Source organism: Mus caroli, unplaced genomic scaffold, assembly GCF_978045245.1.
Source record: "Mus caroli unplaced genomic scaffold, Mus_caroli_1 scaffold_17, whole genome shotgun sequence".
NCBI lineage: Eukaryota > Metazoa > Chordata > Mammalia > Rodentia > Muridae > Mus > Mus caroli.
Genome location: NW_028227272.1, coordinates 35,021,649 through 35,038,298, shown reverse-complemented (window position 1 = coordinate 35,038,298; position 16,650 = coordinate 35,021,649). Strand labels below are relative to the sequence as shown.

Sequence of the window (16,650 nt, the reverse complement as noted above, 5' to 3'; positions counted from 1 at the left end):
AAGGCAGTGCTCGGGAGCCAGGGCGTGGATCTTCTGAAGGCAGAGAAGGCAAACACAGCAATGCACACTAGATTGTGAGTGGCCCTGCCAGACGCCATCAGAGGACCCATGCACCGACCTTAACAGGGAGGAAGCCTAGGGGAGTGAGGAGGGCATTGAAAGGGCACTTTGAGTCTGAGCATCTGACTGTCACTCCTACAGATATGGAAGGCGCCTTTATGCAGAGCTCTGAGATGGATGCAAAGCTGCTGTGGGCCCAGGGACAGCTCTGTATACTCTTGCTGAGTGCTCCAAAACACGAGTGCTTGCCTGTTCTTTATCCACACCCTTCTCAGGACTATTTGTTTAATACATGAGCAACCTTGGAGGATCAGGTTGCTTCTTCTCCTCCCCCCCCCCCTAACTTACTTATATCTCACGGTAAAGGATGTGAGTTCTTTGAACAGAGTCTACACTCTTCGGCAGGTATAACTCACAGGCTACGCAAGCAAACATCACAGGCCTTTCTTTCCTTGTCCTCTCTGGATATGAACTGTGTCCATAGTCCCTCCATCGTCCTGGGGGCCAACGAGTCTAACGGGAAGCTGTCTACTGTTATTGTCAAGAGTGTTGACTACTTTGGCTCTGAGCCAGGGGATGTTTGTCTTTTGCTAACGTTCATGAAACAGTAACAGGTGGAGTTGGAAAGTTATAAGCAGAGTAAATATCCACATTCTACACAATTTTTATAACTCATACTTCTCAGACAGCAACATTTTACTACTGAAGACTGTGATGGGAACTCGAGCATCAGTTTTGAGGTACAACAAGATGTCAACCTATCATCTATAAGTATCATCTCCAGTAATAGGGAAAGAAAGCCTCAAAATAAAAGGGTTTATTGAACAAGGTTAGCTTAGTGTAGAACTTACAACATAAACCCTACTTTGTGCATGTCAGAGTGGGCACAGGAGAGCTTCCTGAAGGGCCCGAAGTACTCAACAGTTTCAACAGTGAAGTTACTGTGATCCTTACAGTTTAATAAGAATATTAATAAAGGAATATTCTTTTTTTTTTTTTTTTTTTTGGTTTTTCAAGACAGGGTTTCTCTGTATAGCCCTGGCTGTCCTGGAACTCACTTTGTAGACCAGGCTGGCCTCGAACTCAGAAATCCGCCTGCCTCTGCCTCCCGAGTGCTGGGATTAAAGGCGTGCGCCACCACCGCCCGGCCAAAGGAATATTCTTAACAATAAGTTCATAAATAATCTAAATGAATTTTTATATTAATTATTAATACCTAGTAAGTTATATGGTTTAAAGATACTTGGCAAGCTATTTAAAAAAACATACTTCATATCATATACTTTATTCCACATGAGAGCTTTCTCAGAAACATAAGAATATTTGTATGACATTTACTTTTATTGTTTGTGTATGAGTGTTCGCCTGAACATAAATATCTGTGTACCCTGTGTATACGTGCTTATGGAGGCCAGAAGAGGGTGTCTGATACCCTGGGGCTGGAATTTCAAGAAGGTGGGTGCTGGGAATTGAGCCAGAGGCTGCAGCCAGTGAGCTGTGCCCCTCCCACAGCCTTCAGTTGGCTAAACAAACCTCCTCAGACCTGGAGCCAGGCCTCTGGCCTTGCTACATCTTCCTGCCAAAGAACTGAGAACTGCCTCCTGGAAACAAAGGGATGGGTCCTTGGGTTTCCCCACATATATTCAAGGCCATACATTAAAATTTTGAGCCTTGATCAGAGAACTTTGACTTGGCCTGTTATTTCTCTCGCCATCATTCCCACCCATCCCCAGCTTTCCTTTCAGGAACCCAGTGACCCGGGGCCCCTGGCGGCTACTGTGAGCCATCTCTCCAGCTCCAGTACAAGCTCCTTCTCATGTATGTGTCTCTACTAACAAGGTGGGCATTCAGAGCTCTCTAAGTTCCCACATGACCTTTCATAATTCCTCTTTCCTGTCTCTTTTTGCTGACCTCATCCACTTGCAGTCAGCTGCTGACTCTTCTGCTAGCACACCTTAGTTAGAAATGGATTACTTGAGCCGGGCGTGGTGGCGCACGCCTTTAATCCCAGCACTAGGGAGGCAGAGGCAGGCGGATTTCTGAGTTTGAGGCCAGCCTGGTCTACAAAGTGAGTTCCAGGACAGCCAGAGCTATACAGAGAAACCCTGTCTCGAAAAAAAAACCAAAAAAAAAAAAAAAAAAAAAAAAAGAAATGGATTACTTCTCTAGAACTTTGTGTAACTGGAATTATAAAAGTATTTTATTTATTTTTTTGCCTTGTCTCTTTTACTCAGTATAATTATTTTTGGATTTACCTATATTTTTCCAAATCAGCAATTCATTGTTTTTGTTACTGATTAGTATTCTATCACATGAGCATATAGTATTTTTTTCTGTGTTCATTTTTATGAATATTTATGCTATCTCCAGCTTTGGGCTATTAAAATGTCTGCCATGAACATTGGTTATAAGTCTTTCTATAGACATAGAGTCATTTATATCAAGTAAAAACTCAAGAGTAAGATTGCTGGGAACTGAATTTTGAAAGAAACCAGTGGACAAGGTTTTCACAATAGTTTTACCACAATGCACTCTTACCAGCAGTGTGTGCCAACACATACAAATAGAAGAATTTTTATCAGATTTATAAATATTTCATTTCAACCCATGGCTTCTTTTTTATACTCTCAAAATTCTCTTTGGAAGACAAGTTGTTATTTCATTCTTACGAAGCTGAATTTTTCAACATTTTCTTTTATAGGTTGTACTTTTGATATTTTATCCAAGGAATATTTTTCCAGTATCACAAAAATTTTCTGCTATTTCTGAATAAACATTAGAGTTTGTGATTTTCGTTTTGAACGTGGTACACGGTGGAGGTCAAAGGCACTTCTTTGATGTGGGGATCGAGTTTTTCCAGGGTCCTTTGTTGAAGGGAGTGAACTTTACCATGAAATTGCCTTTGCTCTTGGTTGTTCTCTGTGGGCCACAAACAACGTGGGTTTACTTCAATGATATCTTTGTGTCAATGTCTATGTCTATATTTGCCAGTGCAAAACTGACCTTATTACTGTGTCTTTGTGGTAAGTCCTGAAATTGGGTGGGTCCTAGTGATTTTATGCTTTTTGAAATCTGAGTTGGGAATTCTAGGTTCTTCAAGTGAACTTTGAGATCAGCTTGCTGATTTTATATATATATTACACATGTTATATATACATATATGACATACATATGTGTATATATACATATATTGTATACATACGCATATACATTATACATACATATATTTGTACACACATATAATATATATATGCATACACACATATATATGTTGTATATATGTATGTATATTTATAAAATGGGGGGATATAACTATGATTGGGTTTGTTTTAAAGATCTATTTCTTTGGATTTGCTATATAATCAGATTATCTGAGAGTAAAGACATCATAGGTTTTTATTTATTTTTTTTAGAAGTAGGTCCCTTTTAAGGCCTTATTGTTAAAGACATCATATACTTGAGTCATTGAACATGGAGAAATCTCACTGCTATTCAACTGGAAGCTTAATCCTTACTAGCTATCTTTCTTAGTGCTGGGAGGTTTTAGTCATGCTACTTCAGGGGAAAAAGACAATTATCAAGCTAACCTAACTATGAACCTTGTGAGCTACAAACTGAGCTTTCTGAGAAGACGTACCTGTGTAACAGCAGAGGGAACACTATGGGAGTAACTGTTTTTAAGTGGATTTGAGACCTCGTCCATGAAAAGGAACCTATCCCTGAGACTGTCAGCAAGGTCCAGAACCTATGGATTGTTAGGTCACGGACCCTGGGGGAAAAAGCCACTACTGTTATTCTGCTAAATCAACACAGCAATAAAATGACTCCTAATGACTTATTGGTACAGCCATGGATCAATACATCACTCAGCCTTCCCCAGAGAAGCTTCTTGTAGGTGGCAATTTATACAGAGCTTCACAGCTGCTCACCATGCAGACGTCAGGAGAGGGCTTAGCCTTAAATGGGCTCTCATATATCAAAGCCCCCGCCTCAAGGCTCATGGATCTATGAGGAAGAGGGTCAGAAAGACTGTAAAAGCCAGGCATAGTAGTAGATGACTTCAGGGAAACTGCTTCCTAGACATAACAGGACATGCATACATGCACACACACATGCACACACACACACCCCTATGCATGCATGCAGACAGACAGACAGACACACCCTCAGAATGAAATGAAGCAGATCATCTGATTGTTTTTGTTTGTTTTTGAGACAGGGTTTCTCTGTGTAGCCCTGGCTGTCCTGAAATTCACTCTGTAGACCAGGCTGGCCTGGAACTCAGAAATTCGCCTTCCTCTGCCTCCCAAGTGCTGGGATTAAAGGCGTGCACCACCACGCCTGGCTGAATTATTTGATTGCATTGTTGCTCCTTTGAACAATTTCATTGTCCAAGACAGCACTTTTTAAAATGGGCTATTTTATCTTTCCTTTCATGAGCTACTTCATCACATAATGTACTTTGATCCACAGTGTTTCTTATCATCTTGTTCTTTTTTTTTTTTTTTTTTTTTTTTGGAGACAGGGTTTCTCTGTGTAGCCCTGGGTGTCCTGGAACTCACTTTGTAGACCAGCTGGCCTCGAACTCAGAAATCTGCCTGCCTCTGCCTCCCGAGTGCTGGGATTAAAGGCATGCACCACCACGCCGGGCTCATCTTGTTCTTTATAAATACCCTGACTTAATAAATTTCATATATACAGCGGTTATGTTTTTCTAGAAAACCATGACTAATAGAGTAAGTCCCAGGTATTCACACGGCTACAAGCTGAAAGCATCAGATCCTTCTCACATGGGCCTCACTGCTAGGCGGCCTTCAACGCAGCAGCCTAGAGCAACCGAGAGAAGAACAAGACCCAGGATGGAAGGTGTCATTTCATACCCTAACAACTAAAGGGGCACACTCCATGGTAGTCTCAGGTTAAAGGCAACCTTTCCTTTTTTTGGGGGGGGGAGGTTTAAATTTTATTCTCTGGTGTCAGAGGACAACTTGTAACAGCTAGTTCCTTCTACCATGTGGGGTATCAGGGATCAAAATCAGGTCCTCCAGCTTGGCAGCTAGCTCCTTTACCCACTGATCCACCTCACTGGCTGGGAAGGGAGAGACTATCTCAAACCCTCTATAGACAAGGATGACTTTGAACTCCTAATAGTCCTGCCTCCCGCTTGAGCTCTGGGATTACAGGCAAGCATCTGGTTATACAGGATGCTGAGGACTGAACCTAAGGCTTTGTGGATACTAGGCAGGCACTTTGTCTACTGAGCTGCCTCTCCAGCCCAAAGTTTCTTTCGTTTAAGTGAACAAAGCTTGCCCCAGAATGCTTTCAGCTACTGGTTTACTGGGAGCAAACCACACGAAAGACAATGATATCATTGTATAATTTGCTGACGGGGCGCTAGTTTACATTATAAAAATCGTGTAGGTCTCTACCCTATACTCATGACCTTTACGGTTCTTTTCTTGGCAGCACTCACCACTTGGATTTAAGCATCCTTTCTTCCAAGACCACCAAGCACACTTACTGTATCCATTATGTGTCAATCTGTTTGAAGTGTTAGAGGCACAGGGGGAAGCATGAGAGACAAGGTCCCTATGGTCACTAGCTTTGCAGTGGGGGGACCCTAGCTAGGCCTAGCCGCTCTTGGTGCCAAGATGATGTCAGCATTCTGGGTTTCACAGTTCTGGTTACAGGGGGGCGAGACTCTAGGCAGGAGGCTGCTTACCTGTTCTTCCTGCAGCGAATTGTGAAAGCCAGAAAGAAAAGCACCAGAAGTAGCCCACAGCTGAGAAAGGTCCACATAATCCCCAAGAGGGCAGGAGACAGTGGGGAGGCGACTGTACTACTGTGCTGGGACTCAGTCTGGAGGGAGAAAAAAAAAAAAAAAAAAAGAGACGTGGTTAAGAATGAGGGATCACGCCTTTAATATGAGCGCTCACACTCAGGAGGCAGAGGCAGGCGGATCTCTGAGTTCCAGGCTAGCCTGGTCTACAGAGTGAGTTCTAGGATAGCCAGGGCTACACATGGAAACAAAACCAAAACCAAACAAGCAAAGGAATAAAGGATCTATAGATGGCACCAAAGTAGGGCCATGCTTGTGCTACATGGACAGTTCCTCCTCCTCCCTCCCCCCCTCCTCCCTCTCCCCCTCCTCCTTCCCCCTCTTTCTGTCCCTCCCCCCCTCCTCCTTCTCTACCACTACCACCACCACCACCACCACCACCACCACCATATTTATGTCTAGCCCCATGGCATCTATATAACGCCCCATGGCTGCTCACTTACAATGGTTGTCTTGCAAAGATCATGAAGGGGTCTCCGATCCAGCTCTTGACCAGGAAAACTGTCACAAAATTCAGAGCAGTTGATTTCCGGCTCCATGTCACCCCATGCACCTCGATGGGCATCTACTCAGTCTTGGCTATTCCCAGTCAAGGATGCAAACCGTTCGCTGAAGCACAGAAACAACTCGAGCCTTTCTGCCAGAGGCTCCATCTCAGAGTTGCCTCCAGAGTCCAAATCCAGGATTAGAAAACAAATGGCTCCAAGTAGAAGTGAAAGGCTGTTTCATTAGTCTCCTTCATCATGCATATTTGAAGAGCAAATGTTCTTCAGCTGGCTCCTGGCTCCCAGTGGGTAGCACATGGTCAAGAGTGGGCATCTCAGGTCATAGAACGAATTGATTCTGGCTCACCACCAGAGGGCAGTCAGCACTCCACGAGCTCCCACACTGGGCCCTGGAGGGAAGCAATCAGACTGGTTAACAAACATGCACACGCAGGTTTAAAATTATTTTAGTATCTCAACTATACATGGTTACATTCTATCGTGTGTAGGGATATACTTATAAATATTGCAACATTTTAAAGTATAAAATGTTTTAATAAATACGTTCAAAACTCATTGCAATAGCTACTCTAGAAACAGATTAAGTACATTTCATAGTTTCTAGGTAAAAATCTCTGCACTTTCTAGAGCCTTCTAATGACCAAGCTCTTTAAAAACCTTACTTTTGATTCGTAAGGCACATCATCCCCTTTTCCCGTCCCCAAATTCATGTCCTAAGATCTTTCCACACAGTTCCTCGCTTAACCTCTGTTTGATCCTAGGTGATTCTGGGATCAAGGGCCCATATAGTCTCTTGTCTCTCAAGATGAGGAAGAGCCTTCCATGTCCAAACAGCTGAGTTGCCCAAAACGTGTACTGGTTTTTATCTATTTATTTAGTTTTTTAAAAAAAGATTTATTTATTTATTATATATAAGTACACTGTAACTGTCTTCAGGTAGCCTAGAAGAGGGCGTCAGATCTCATTTCAGATGGTTGTGAGCTAGGATTTGAACTCAGGAACTTCGGAAGAGCAGTCAGTGCTCTTAACCTCTGAGCCATCTCTTCAGCCCCCATATTTATTTAGTTTTTAAATTTAATTAAACATTTATTTTTACTTATTCACTTTACATCCTGCTCACTCCCAGTCACCCCCTCCCACAATCCTTCCCCTACCCCCTACCCCCTCCCCTCTTCTCTGAGCAGGTGGGCCCCTCCCCTGGGTATCCTCCCACCCGGAAATTTCAAGTCTCTATGAGACTAGGTGCTTTCTGTCCCATTGAGGCCAGACAAGGCAGCCCAGCCAGAAGAACGTATCCCACATACAGGCAACAGCTTTGGGATAGCCCCTGTTCCAGTTGTTCAGGACCCACATGAAGAACAAGCTGCACACATACAATATTTGTGTGGGGAAGCCTAAGTCCAGCCCATGTATGTTTTTTGGTTGGTGGTTCAGTCTCTGAGAGCCCTGGGGGTCCAGGTTAGTTGACTCTATTGGTCTTCCAGTGGAGTTCCTAACCCCTCTGGGGCCTGTGTACTGGTTTTTAAATTGTCAGAATCACAGAGCTGCCATGGGCTAGTTGGGTTCTAGGGAGAGGGGCTGAGTAACCCGCTGAGGAGATGTTATTATTCTCAAAAAATATTCATAATATGAATACTGTGATCAGAAGAGAAGCCAAGACAGACACCTGCAGTCTCAGTGCTTGGAAGGCCGAGGCGGACATGTAGGAGTTGGCCAGCCTGGCTACAAAGCAAGATGTGCAGAAGAGAGTGAGGGGAGGAGAGAGAAGTGGATGGGGTATGTGGTCCATGGGTCACAGACTGGACATGCCTGCGTCTTATCCCTACGTTTTAAAACCAACCCATCTTTTAATAGAAAAGACAGATTTGGGGTTAGTCACAGGAATGTAAGAGGTTGCCATTTCTGCTTTGTATTTTTGAAAGCACCTACTATAGCATCTCTGTGTGTGTGTGTGTGTGTGAGTGTGTGGTGTGTGTGTGTGTGAGAATGTGTGTGAGTGTGTATGTGTGTGTGAGTGTGTATATGTGTGTGTGAGTGTGTGTGTATGTGTGTGTGTGTATGTGTGTGTGTGAGTGTATGTGTGTGTGTGTGTGTGTGTGTGAGTGTGTGTGTGTGAAACTTGGACAAATATTAGATGCTACTAATCAATAGTCACTGAACACTAGACCCATGGTTAAAGCAGAACAATTGTGACAGGTGCTGAGTGCCGTCTTGGAGTCTGTACTTAGACATAAACAATACAGCACCAGGTGTTGCCCAGTCACTGGCCTCTACCATGTTCTTGAATTATTTACCAGCTTCATGACAGAGCAATCACGAGAAAATTAGAGTCCGCTGTCTCCCATCCAGCATTTGAATTCTTGTGCTGTCTGGACAGATGACTGAATATTAAATTACGAAGCAAACAAGGCATGGCTATTCGTATCCTAATTTTGTTGGAATTCCAACAGAAAGGGTCTTTCTTTCTTTCTTTTCTTTCTAGCCACCCCCTACTTTCCTACGGAGTATTCTAGCAATGAGCAATGTCAGGAGTCACAGAGCAAACTACACTATGGTAGCCTGGAAGGTCGTGTGTTTTTACATTGTCTTTTCCATCTTAGTGGTAAACCAAAGACCTATTTTTGGCTTGATAATGCTTTGTTGTCTGGACCATCCTTTGAAGAGAGGATGTTTGGCAGCATGCCTGGCCCTCTCCTAACAGTTTCAACAACTGCCAGTCACTGCCAACTGTGCCCAGTATGTGCCAAATTGAGACTCCCTGGCATCATGAGAATTTTGGTCCCTTTAAAAGCACAGAAATGTTAAGGGACTATGTTTTTGTTTTAATCACAGGTGTGGGGTTGCTTTAGACTGTCCACAGCAGCTGACTATGATTTGTCTCATGCTCGGTCAGGGATGTTATTTTGCCAGCTGAAAATAGTTTACATTTGGCATTCTGGGGACGCTTCAGAGGGTATACAAGTGCTGCTGCCCTTCCTTCTCCTGCTATAGCTGATTGCTGGTTGGAGGTATCCTGGTGATGAAGATCACACTTGCCCCAAGGACTTCCTTAATCAACAGAAGGCAGTCTAACAAGATCAACACCTCCTTTCCCCTCTAACCTTCTTGCTCTCCTACCTAGGGTTGGAGGGTTGGAAGGTTGGAGAAGGGTGCTAGGAAGAAGAAACCAATAAATTAGCCAAAAGTCTGGCCACACCCTGGTAAAGACAGGATACATCACTTACTCAAAGTTGACCCTGAGAAGCACTGCTCTGGGAACCAAGTCTTGAGAAACCCTTTGGTCCATGAATATCCAGCTCGGGAACCCTATAATATTACAATATTAGATTTCCATATGGGACAGGCATACAGTCCCAAAGATGGCACTTATCCACAGAAATTCACAAATGAACAATCACAGGTGCATCTCTCTATGTTGACACACTCCTAAGCTAAGTTCTGAAAGGAAGAAGGGCTCAGCCATTGAGAACTGCTGAAGGCCTCCGTGTTGACTGACTGGGGCAGGGTGGGGGCAGTCAGAGAGGGCAATGGAGAGGCATCATATCATCAGACAGAGTCAGAACCAAGGCTCAAAGAGTAAAGTCCGCCAAGCCCTTTGTAAAGCAAACCCACCCCCACACCCCGCCACACACACAGAAATCCCTCTGGGGATGCTATGTTTCATGTTACATACAGTAGCAGACCCAACTCCAGGCACTTACAATAGACCACAGATTTCTTTTCCAAGATGGTGTTTTATGGGGGCTTTCAATAGTCTTATAATCTATTTATCAACCTATTTATTTAACTTTTATTATAAATAATCCTATTTGTTTCTAGCCACCATCCATTAGCAAGTTATTTTGCAATTCATAGAACTTCTGCTACTGCCCAGGAAGAATTCCCCACTGTGAGAATTGCTTTACTCCTGTAAACAACTTTAAAACCAGACAAAACATATGAAGCAATTTTTTTTTTTCAGACATTGGGCAACAGATCATAGGACTTTAGCTCCTAAGAGACATTCTGCCTGAAGGCAGATTCTGGGCTGGGGCGCAAAGAGAGAGAACCAAACCAAACAGAAACTAGATGTCTTGCTGAAGTGTGTGTGTGTGTGTGTCTGTGTGTGTGTCTGTGTGTCTGTGAGAGAGAGAGAGAGAGGGGGGAGGGAGGGAGTTTAGCAGTACTGGGGTGGCTGTAATTTGTAAGACAGTGTAACAAAGAAGAGAAAGTTTGGGGAATCTGCAGGAAGCCCCAGTCTTTTCTAAGCTCAGATCTTTGTATGAATGCAAGAACTCTCTCCTTAAAGCTGAAGAAGTAACCAGTGTCAGGCAGCAGCCAGGCAGTTCCCTAGAGCTGAAAGTACATAGTATTCCAGCAGCAGGAAGTAGAGATTCATACTATGCAGAACACTGAAAAGCATCTTCAGGAAAGTCACACTGCAATAGTTGAACTAAATGAGCCCAAGTGGAAAGCGTCCTCTGGCTGGCCCCCACAATGCTTCAAACCCCACAAAACCTATGAAGAGTGGGAGCGATTCACAACGAATTCAACTCTTTCTTTTTTTTTTTTTTTTTAGATTTATTTATTTATTATATGTAAGTACACTGTAGCTGTCTTCAGACACACCAGAAGAGGGCATCAGATCTCATTGCGGATGGTTATGAGCCACCATGTGGTTGCTGGGATTTGAACTCAGGACCTTCAGAAGAGCAGTCGGTGCTCTTAACCACTGAGCCATCTCGCCAGCCCCAATTCAACTCTTTCAACAACACAACCCAATTCCTCTTCTGCGACACAGCAGGAGCTAACAGTTAACCACATAAAATTAGAAATGTCTACCATACAGGAGCTGGAGATATGGCTCAGCTGGTAAAATGCTTGCTGCACACCCGTAGGACATGGGTTCAATTTCCAGCACCCATGTTTGTTAGTTTGTTTTAAAGCCAAACATGGCAATGTACACTTATTTATTTATGTAATTATTTTATGTGCATTTTTCCTGTTTGGTCTACATGTATGTCTGTGTGACGGAGTTGGATGCACTTGTGGGCTGTCACGTGGTTGCTGGGAATTAAATCCGGGTCCTCTGGAAGAGCAGCTAATGAATGCTTTTAGGGACTAATTGCTCTCTCCAGCCCTAGCAATGAACTCTTACAATCCCAGCATGGGGGAGGTGGACAGGAAGATCCAGCCAGCGTAGTGGGAAGATGGTTGAAGGAGACAAGCTACTCAACCTCTGGCCTCTCCATATGCATGCGTGCACATTTATACATATGCACACCACCTGCACCTACACATGAACATATACATACAAATGCACACATAAACACATGCAGCCTCCAATAAACACGCCAAGCCTTTAATGATACGAAATAAATATGACTTGCAGAGATCAAAATAATAAATATGACTCACAAATATGAAACTTTAAAATCTAGTTCGATGGAAACAGAAAACAGAAATGATACAGGTGGCCCCACAGACCTTAAAACAACTTTTGTACACAGGTTCTTTGTCATAAAGCAAAACCAGAGAAGGCTCGGGAAACAAAGATACAAAGAAGAGCTGAACAGAACCCCCTCAGAGAAAATCAGAATATCTGAGATAAAAGACCCTAGATTAAATACTTTGGAAGGAAATGCTGGTTGACTTAAGGACTTAGCAAGAGAAAATGTACATGGTGAAGCATAGAGGAAAATGACCATCACGATGTGTGGAAGGATAGCCCGTGCTCCAGCACACGAGTGACTGTTGTTCCAAGGGGAGACAGTGGGAAACAGTTTGAAAGAAATAGCCCAGAAAATATGAGAACGAGGTACTATAAGCAATGGATGGTTTTTGGATGAGGGAGAGCTAGTTTTTTTTTTTTTTTTTAAAGGTGTGACCTCTGGTAGATGGCCCAATGTTAATGTATATCATTTATATATATGAGCAGCAGAAATTTGATTCACTGGGATAGATCTGTCTATATATCTATCTGACTGTCTGTCTATCTATCTATCTATCTATTGACCTGTCTATCTAGCCATACATCATCTACCTATCTATTTGTCTACTTATCCATTGATCTATCATCTACCTATCCATCTATCATTCATCTATCCATCTATTATCTATTTATCTATCTATCCATCTATCCATTTCTATCCATCCATCTATCTATCTATATGTGTGTGTGTGTGTGTGCATGTGTATACACCTGTGTGTGCATACACAGAGGACATAAAGTTGGAAGTTAGGGTGGATCTGGTAGGAGGTAGAGGAAGGAATAAATGTAAATGTGACCAAAATGCTTCGAATGCATATATGAAATTCTCAACAATTAAGAAAAAAACATTTAAAAAAAATGCCAAGCTAGGCAGCTCATGCCTTTAATCCCAGCACCCAGGAAGCAGAGGCAGGTGGCTCTCTATGAGTTCAAGGCAACCTGGCCTAGAGAGGGAGTGAGGACAGAGAAGGCTATACAAAGAAACCTTTTCTTGAAAAACTAGAAATGCCAGAGCAGAGGAAAGTCTTTGTGCCAAAGTAAAATGGTACCAGCCCTAAATGTGGAACCCAAAGAGTTAAACAAGATAAATTTAATTGCGTGACTATTTTCCCTGATTAGAACATGAAGGGAGAGGGAGACACATAGGCTCATGAAACTCTCAAGAAACTTAGAATCAAGAGGCTCAAGAAACTTAAAAGACTCAGAAGGCCTGTCCCTAAGGTTATGTAAGCAGCAATCATTTGATCCCTGTAGGTTGGGCAAGGAGCTCCAGGATGCGGCTTTCAGGAGCTGCCCCCATGCTGGGGTGGGCTTTGCTTCTGCTGCCCAAGTCTCCATGCTCCTGAAGGTGACCCTTTCCTCATGCTCTGTAAGAACTGATAGACTCACTGGTTCCCACACTGAACTTAGACAAAGTATTAAATTGATCAGTCATTGCCTTCCCTTTCTGGGGTGAACAGAAATAGTCTCCCCGGGGGAAAAATATCACAATAACGGGAAAAGGGTTATCTGTAAAAATATGCCCACAAGCACACATGTTAGAAAATATGCAAGCGTTGAATTGTCCTTTACATTCAAACCACATATATTATTTCTCAAACAGTCACCTTGGATCTTATTCTCACTTCCAGTTGAGTACGCACGATCCTGCCTTACTAACAATACAATGGAATCATGACAGGCCTGGGAACACAGTTCAGAGGTAAAGAAAGTAATGTCTAGTATGTTCTGGGTTTGATTCTCAGCACCACACACTAAAGCATAACAAACAAACTTGAGTCATGATGGAGCTAGGAAATGAGGGTGTGGATGTTCACACAGATCTCCATGACAATGAATTCATCTCTCTCTCTCTCTCTCTCTCTCTCTCTCTCTCTCTCTCTCTCTCTCTCTCTCTCTCTCTCTCTGCCTCTCTTTCTCTCAAGATACTGCATGGCAGGCTCTGTCAGAGACACCTGGAAAGCAGCGGTGACTGAAAGGAAGACCTCTTCCAGCACAGTATGTCAGTATATGTCAGTAGGGAAGGTGAACAATAACCTGCAGGTGAAAGACACAAGTAAGAGATTATCTTCAAAACTATTGAGGACATCGAAGGAAAAGACAGAGTAGAGAAAGAGCTTTTGAGAAGATCGGAGAGGTTACCAAGAGATCTCAAATGAGGTGGGTCGTATTTTCCTTATGAGCCTAAATCTGTGCCTAAAAAACAAAATCCAAGTCCAATCCTACTGTGAAAACTATATTATAGCTTCCACAATAATGGCTTCTCTGCTGTCATGTGGGACAAGAGTGGCATTGGTGGTGATGACAGAGTCACTGGGACTGGGCAGCATGAGTCAACAGCAGAACATGCCCTAGCGGGCCTGGAGCCCTGCATTCCATCTCCAGCAAACGTGCGCATATGGGAACACACACACACACACACTAACACACACACACACACACACACACTAACACACACACACACACACACACACACACACACACACACACGAGCACTCACACATCTCACTTAAACAAAACAAAACAAGGAATGATTCCTAAAGTCCTCAGGAATTCTACAGTTCCACATTCGTGCTTCCTAAACAATCAACCCAGCTCCTGGGAACAGAGGGCAGAGCAAGAATAGGAAGGGTCGCTGCTCTCCAACGTCTGTGGGAGGGCATTATGACAGCAGAGTGGCAGAATCGCTGTCTCTCAATAGCAGGTGGGTGGGTGGGGGGGTGAACTTGATCTTGCAGCTGTGGACCTTAGCTTGTGACCGCACTTGTGAACTTTCCCCCTACTCTTTCATCTCCATGTTTCCAAACCTCTGCCCCTCTGCCCTCCTAGCTCCCCGCAGCGGTTCCCTCTATAGGCTCAAGGGCGGTTTTGGTGGATACTCCAGGAAGCCCCCACTCAGTCTTTTACTTTCACATTTACAAGCAACTTTTTCTTGGCCTGAACCTTGACTTTACCCTTTTACTGCACAGCTTGAAATGTCTGCTCGGCAGACAGAATTATAGGAAAACAGATTGGATGCTGCCCTGGAATCCCAAAAGTTCCAGTAAAAGTGTTTATAAACAATAAGGATCTTTTTCCTTTTGGTCTGTTTACTTTTATTTTGTGTATTTTACTTTATTTTGTGAATGTTTTGCCTGGATGTTTGTATGTGCATCACATGCATGCAGTGCCCACAGAGAGCAGAAGCAGGCATGATCTGGAGGTACAGATGACTGTGAGCTGGGAACTGAAACCTGGTACTCTTGAAAGAGCATTGAGTGTCTGTTACTTCCGAGTCATCTCTCTAGTCCTATAAGCGGTAGGATTTGTATACACAGCAGGTCATCTGAACGAAGAGAACGCGGTAGTGTCTCTTGGCCAGCTTCTTCTCTATTAGTATGAGGAGTTCAGCTTCTCTTCTCCTATGCTGGGATTTAGTAAGTGGCGCTGTGATAGACAAGGCCTGGTCTGCATTTAAGCCCCAGCTTCATAGCACTCTGATAGTAGTATCTTGGGCCAAGACTTCTCCAATCCTTAGCTGCCTGCTTACTGGTATAGGAAGCTGTGCTTCAGGGGATCGCTGCTGTTAGACGATAGCACATAGAGTACATATGCAAAAGCAATGGAGGCCTGCTACATCGTCAACTTCTCACTTCCACAATCTAGAAGGGCCATCTATACAGAACACGAGGGAACACTCAATCAAGGTTATCTACCTATCCATATTGTTTCTCTAAACTTCCCCATAGAACCCAGGTTCTGAATCCTTCTCTAACGAAAAGAGTAATGATCTTCGTGCTGTATTTAAAGCCAGCTTTTAGAAGAATAATGAATTACAGACCTCCAGAGCAGAGAGCATATTGTTTAATTCAATGAGCATTGATTAACGTTATCTGCTAGTCGCCCTGCTAAGAGGTAAGGATGAACCTGGCAACAGCCAACAGTGTTGCTCAAGCACCTCGCACACTGCCTATTGGCTTACGGACAATTCCATTAGGCTCCTCCCAGAAACCTAGCAACAGTGACCTAGCAACAGCGACCTAGCAACAACTTATGTCATCAACTGCCGCCAGGTGGGAGCCAACCTGGCATATGAGAGGGACTGCCTAAGTACCCCAGCTCTTTCTCCATCTCCTATTTTCTCTTTCTACCCGCCTCTGTCCTTCCCCCTTTCTATCCCTCCCTTCCATCTTCCTCCCTCCCTCCCTCCCTCCCTCCCTCCCTCCCTCCCTCCCTCTTTCTCTCCCCACGTGTTCCTGGCTGGCTGGGTTCTTCCTCCTCTTCCCTTTCTGTCCTTCTCTGTCCCCCCTTTCTCTGTCTCTACCCCTTTCCAGGTCCTCACTCATCTCCTTTTCCCAATAAACTTTATTTGTACTAGGTCTGCCTCATGGAATGATTGTTCAGCCCACCAAGTTGTTCCCATCGCTGCTGCATTATGCTGCATTATACTGCCATTTTACAAAGCATAACACAGGCTGTCACACACAGTGGGTAAAGCAATACTTGCATGCTGACACGATCCAAAGATTCATGGGCTGCAATATTGCTTGCATTACTTGGCACATCTCCCGATTTCAGAGACCTATCCTGAAGTGTGTTGCTAACTCTCAGGTACAAGCTGGCACAATCACAAAACCAGCCTGTAAATCTGTCCTGCCTCATACTTGGATCCTGGAGACCCTTCACCATTCAACAGACTTGGGTTCGATGATTGAAAAGAAAGGGGGTGGGGAAGCACCGTACAAAAAGCCTCACTAACTTTCCGGAGTTGCACTGTTACCTTGAGAAGGCTAGGC

At 43.8% G+C, this 16,650-nt stretch overlaps 1 protein-coding gene across 2 annotated transcripts in view; it reads right to left on the bottom strand.

Moving 5' to 3' along the window:
* The window catches only part of Gpr156 (G protein-coupled receptor 156), a 66,573-nt gene extending 60,135 nt beyond the window's left edge, over positions 1–6,438 (bottom strand). For both annotated transcript variants that reach the window (XM_021185045.2, XM_021185046.2), the window contains exons 1-2: positions 6,343–6,438; positions 5,783–5,919 (exon numbers count right to left, since the gene is read on the bottom strand). In XM_021185045.2, the coding sequence (XP_021040704.1) occupies positions 5,783–5,919; positions 6,343–6,438 (233 nt within the window). The remainder of the gene's footprint in view (positions 1–5,782; positions 5,920–6,342) is intronic.
* Between the last annotated feature and the right edge of the window lie 10,212 nt (positions 6,439–16,650).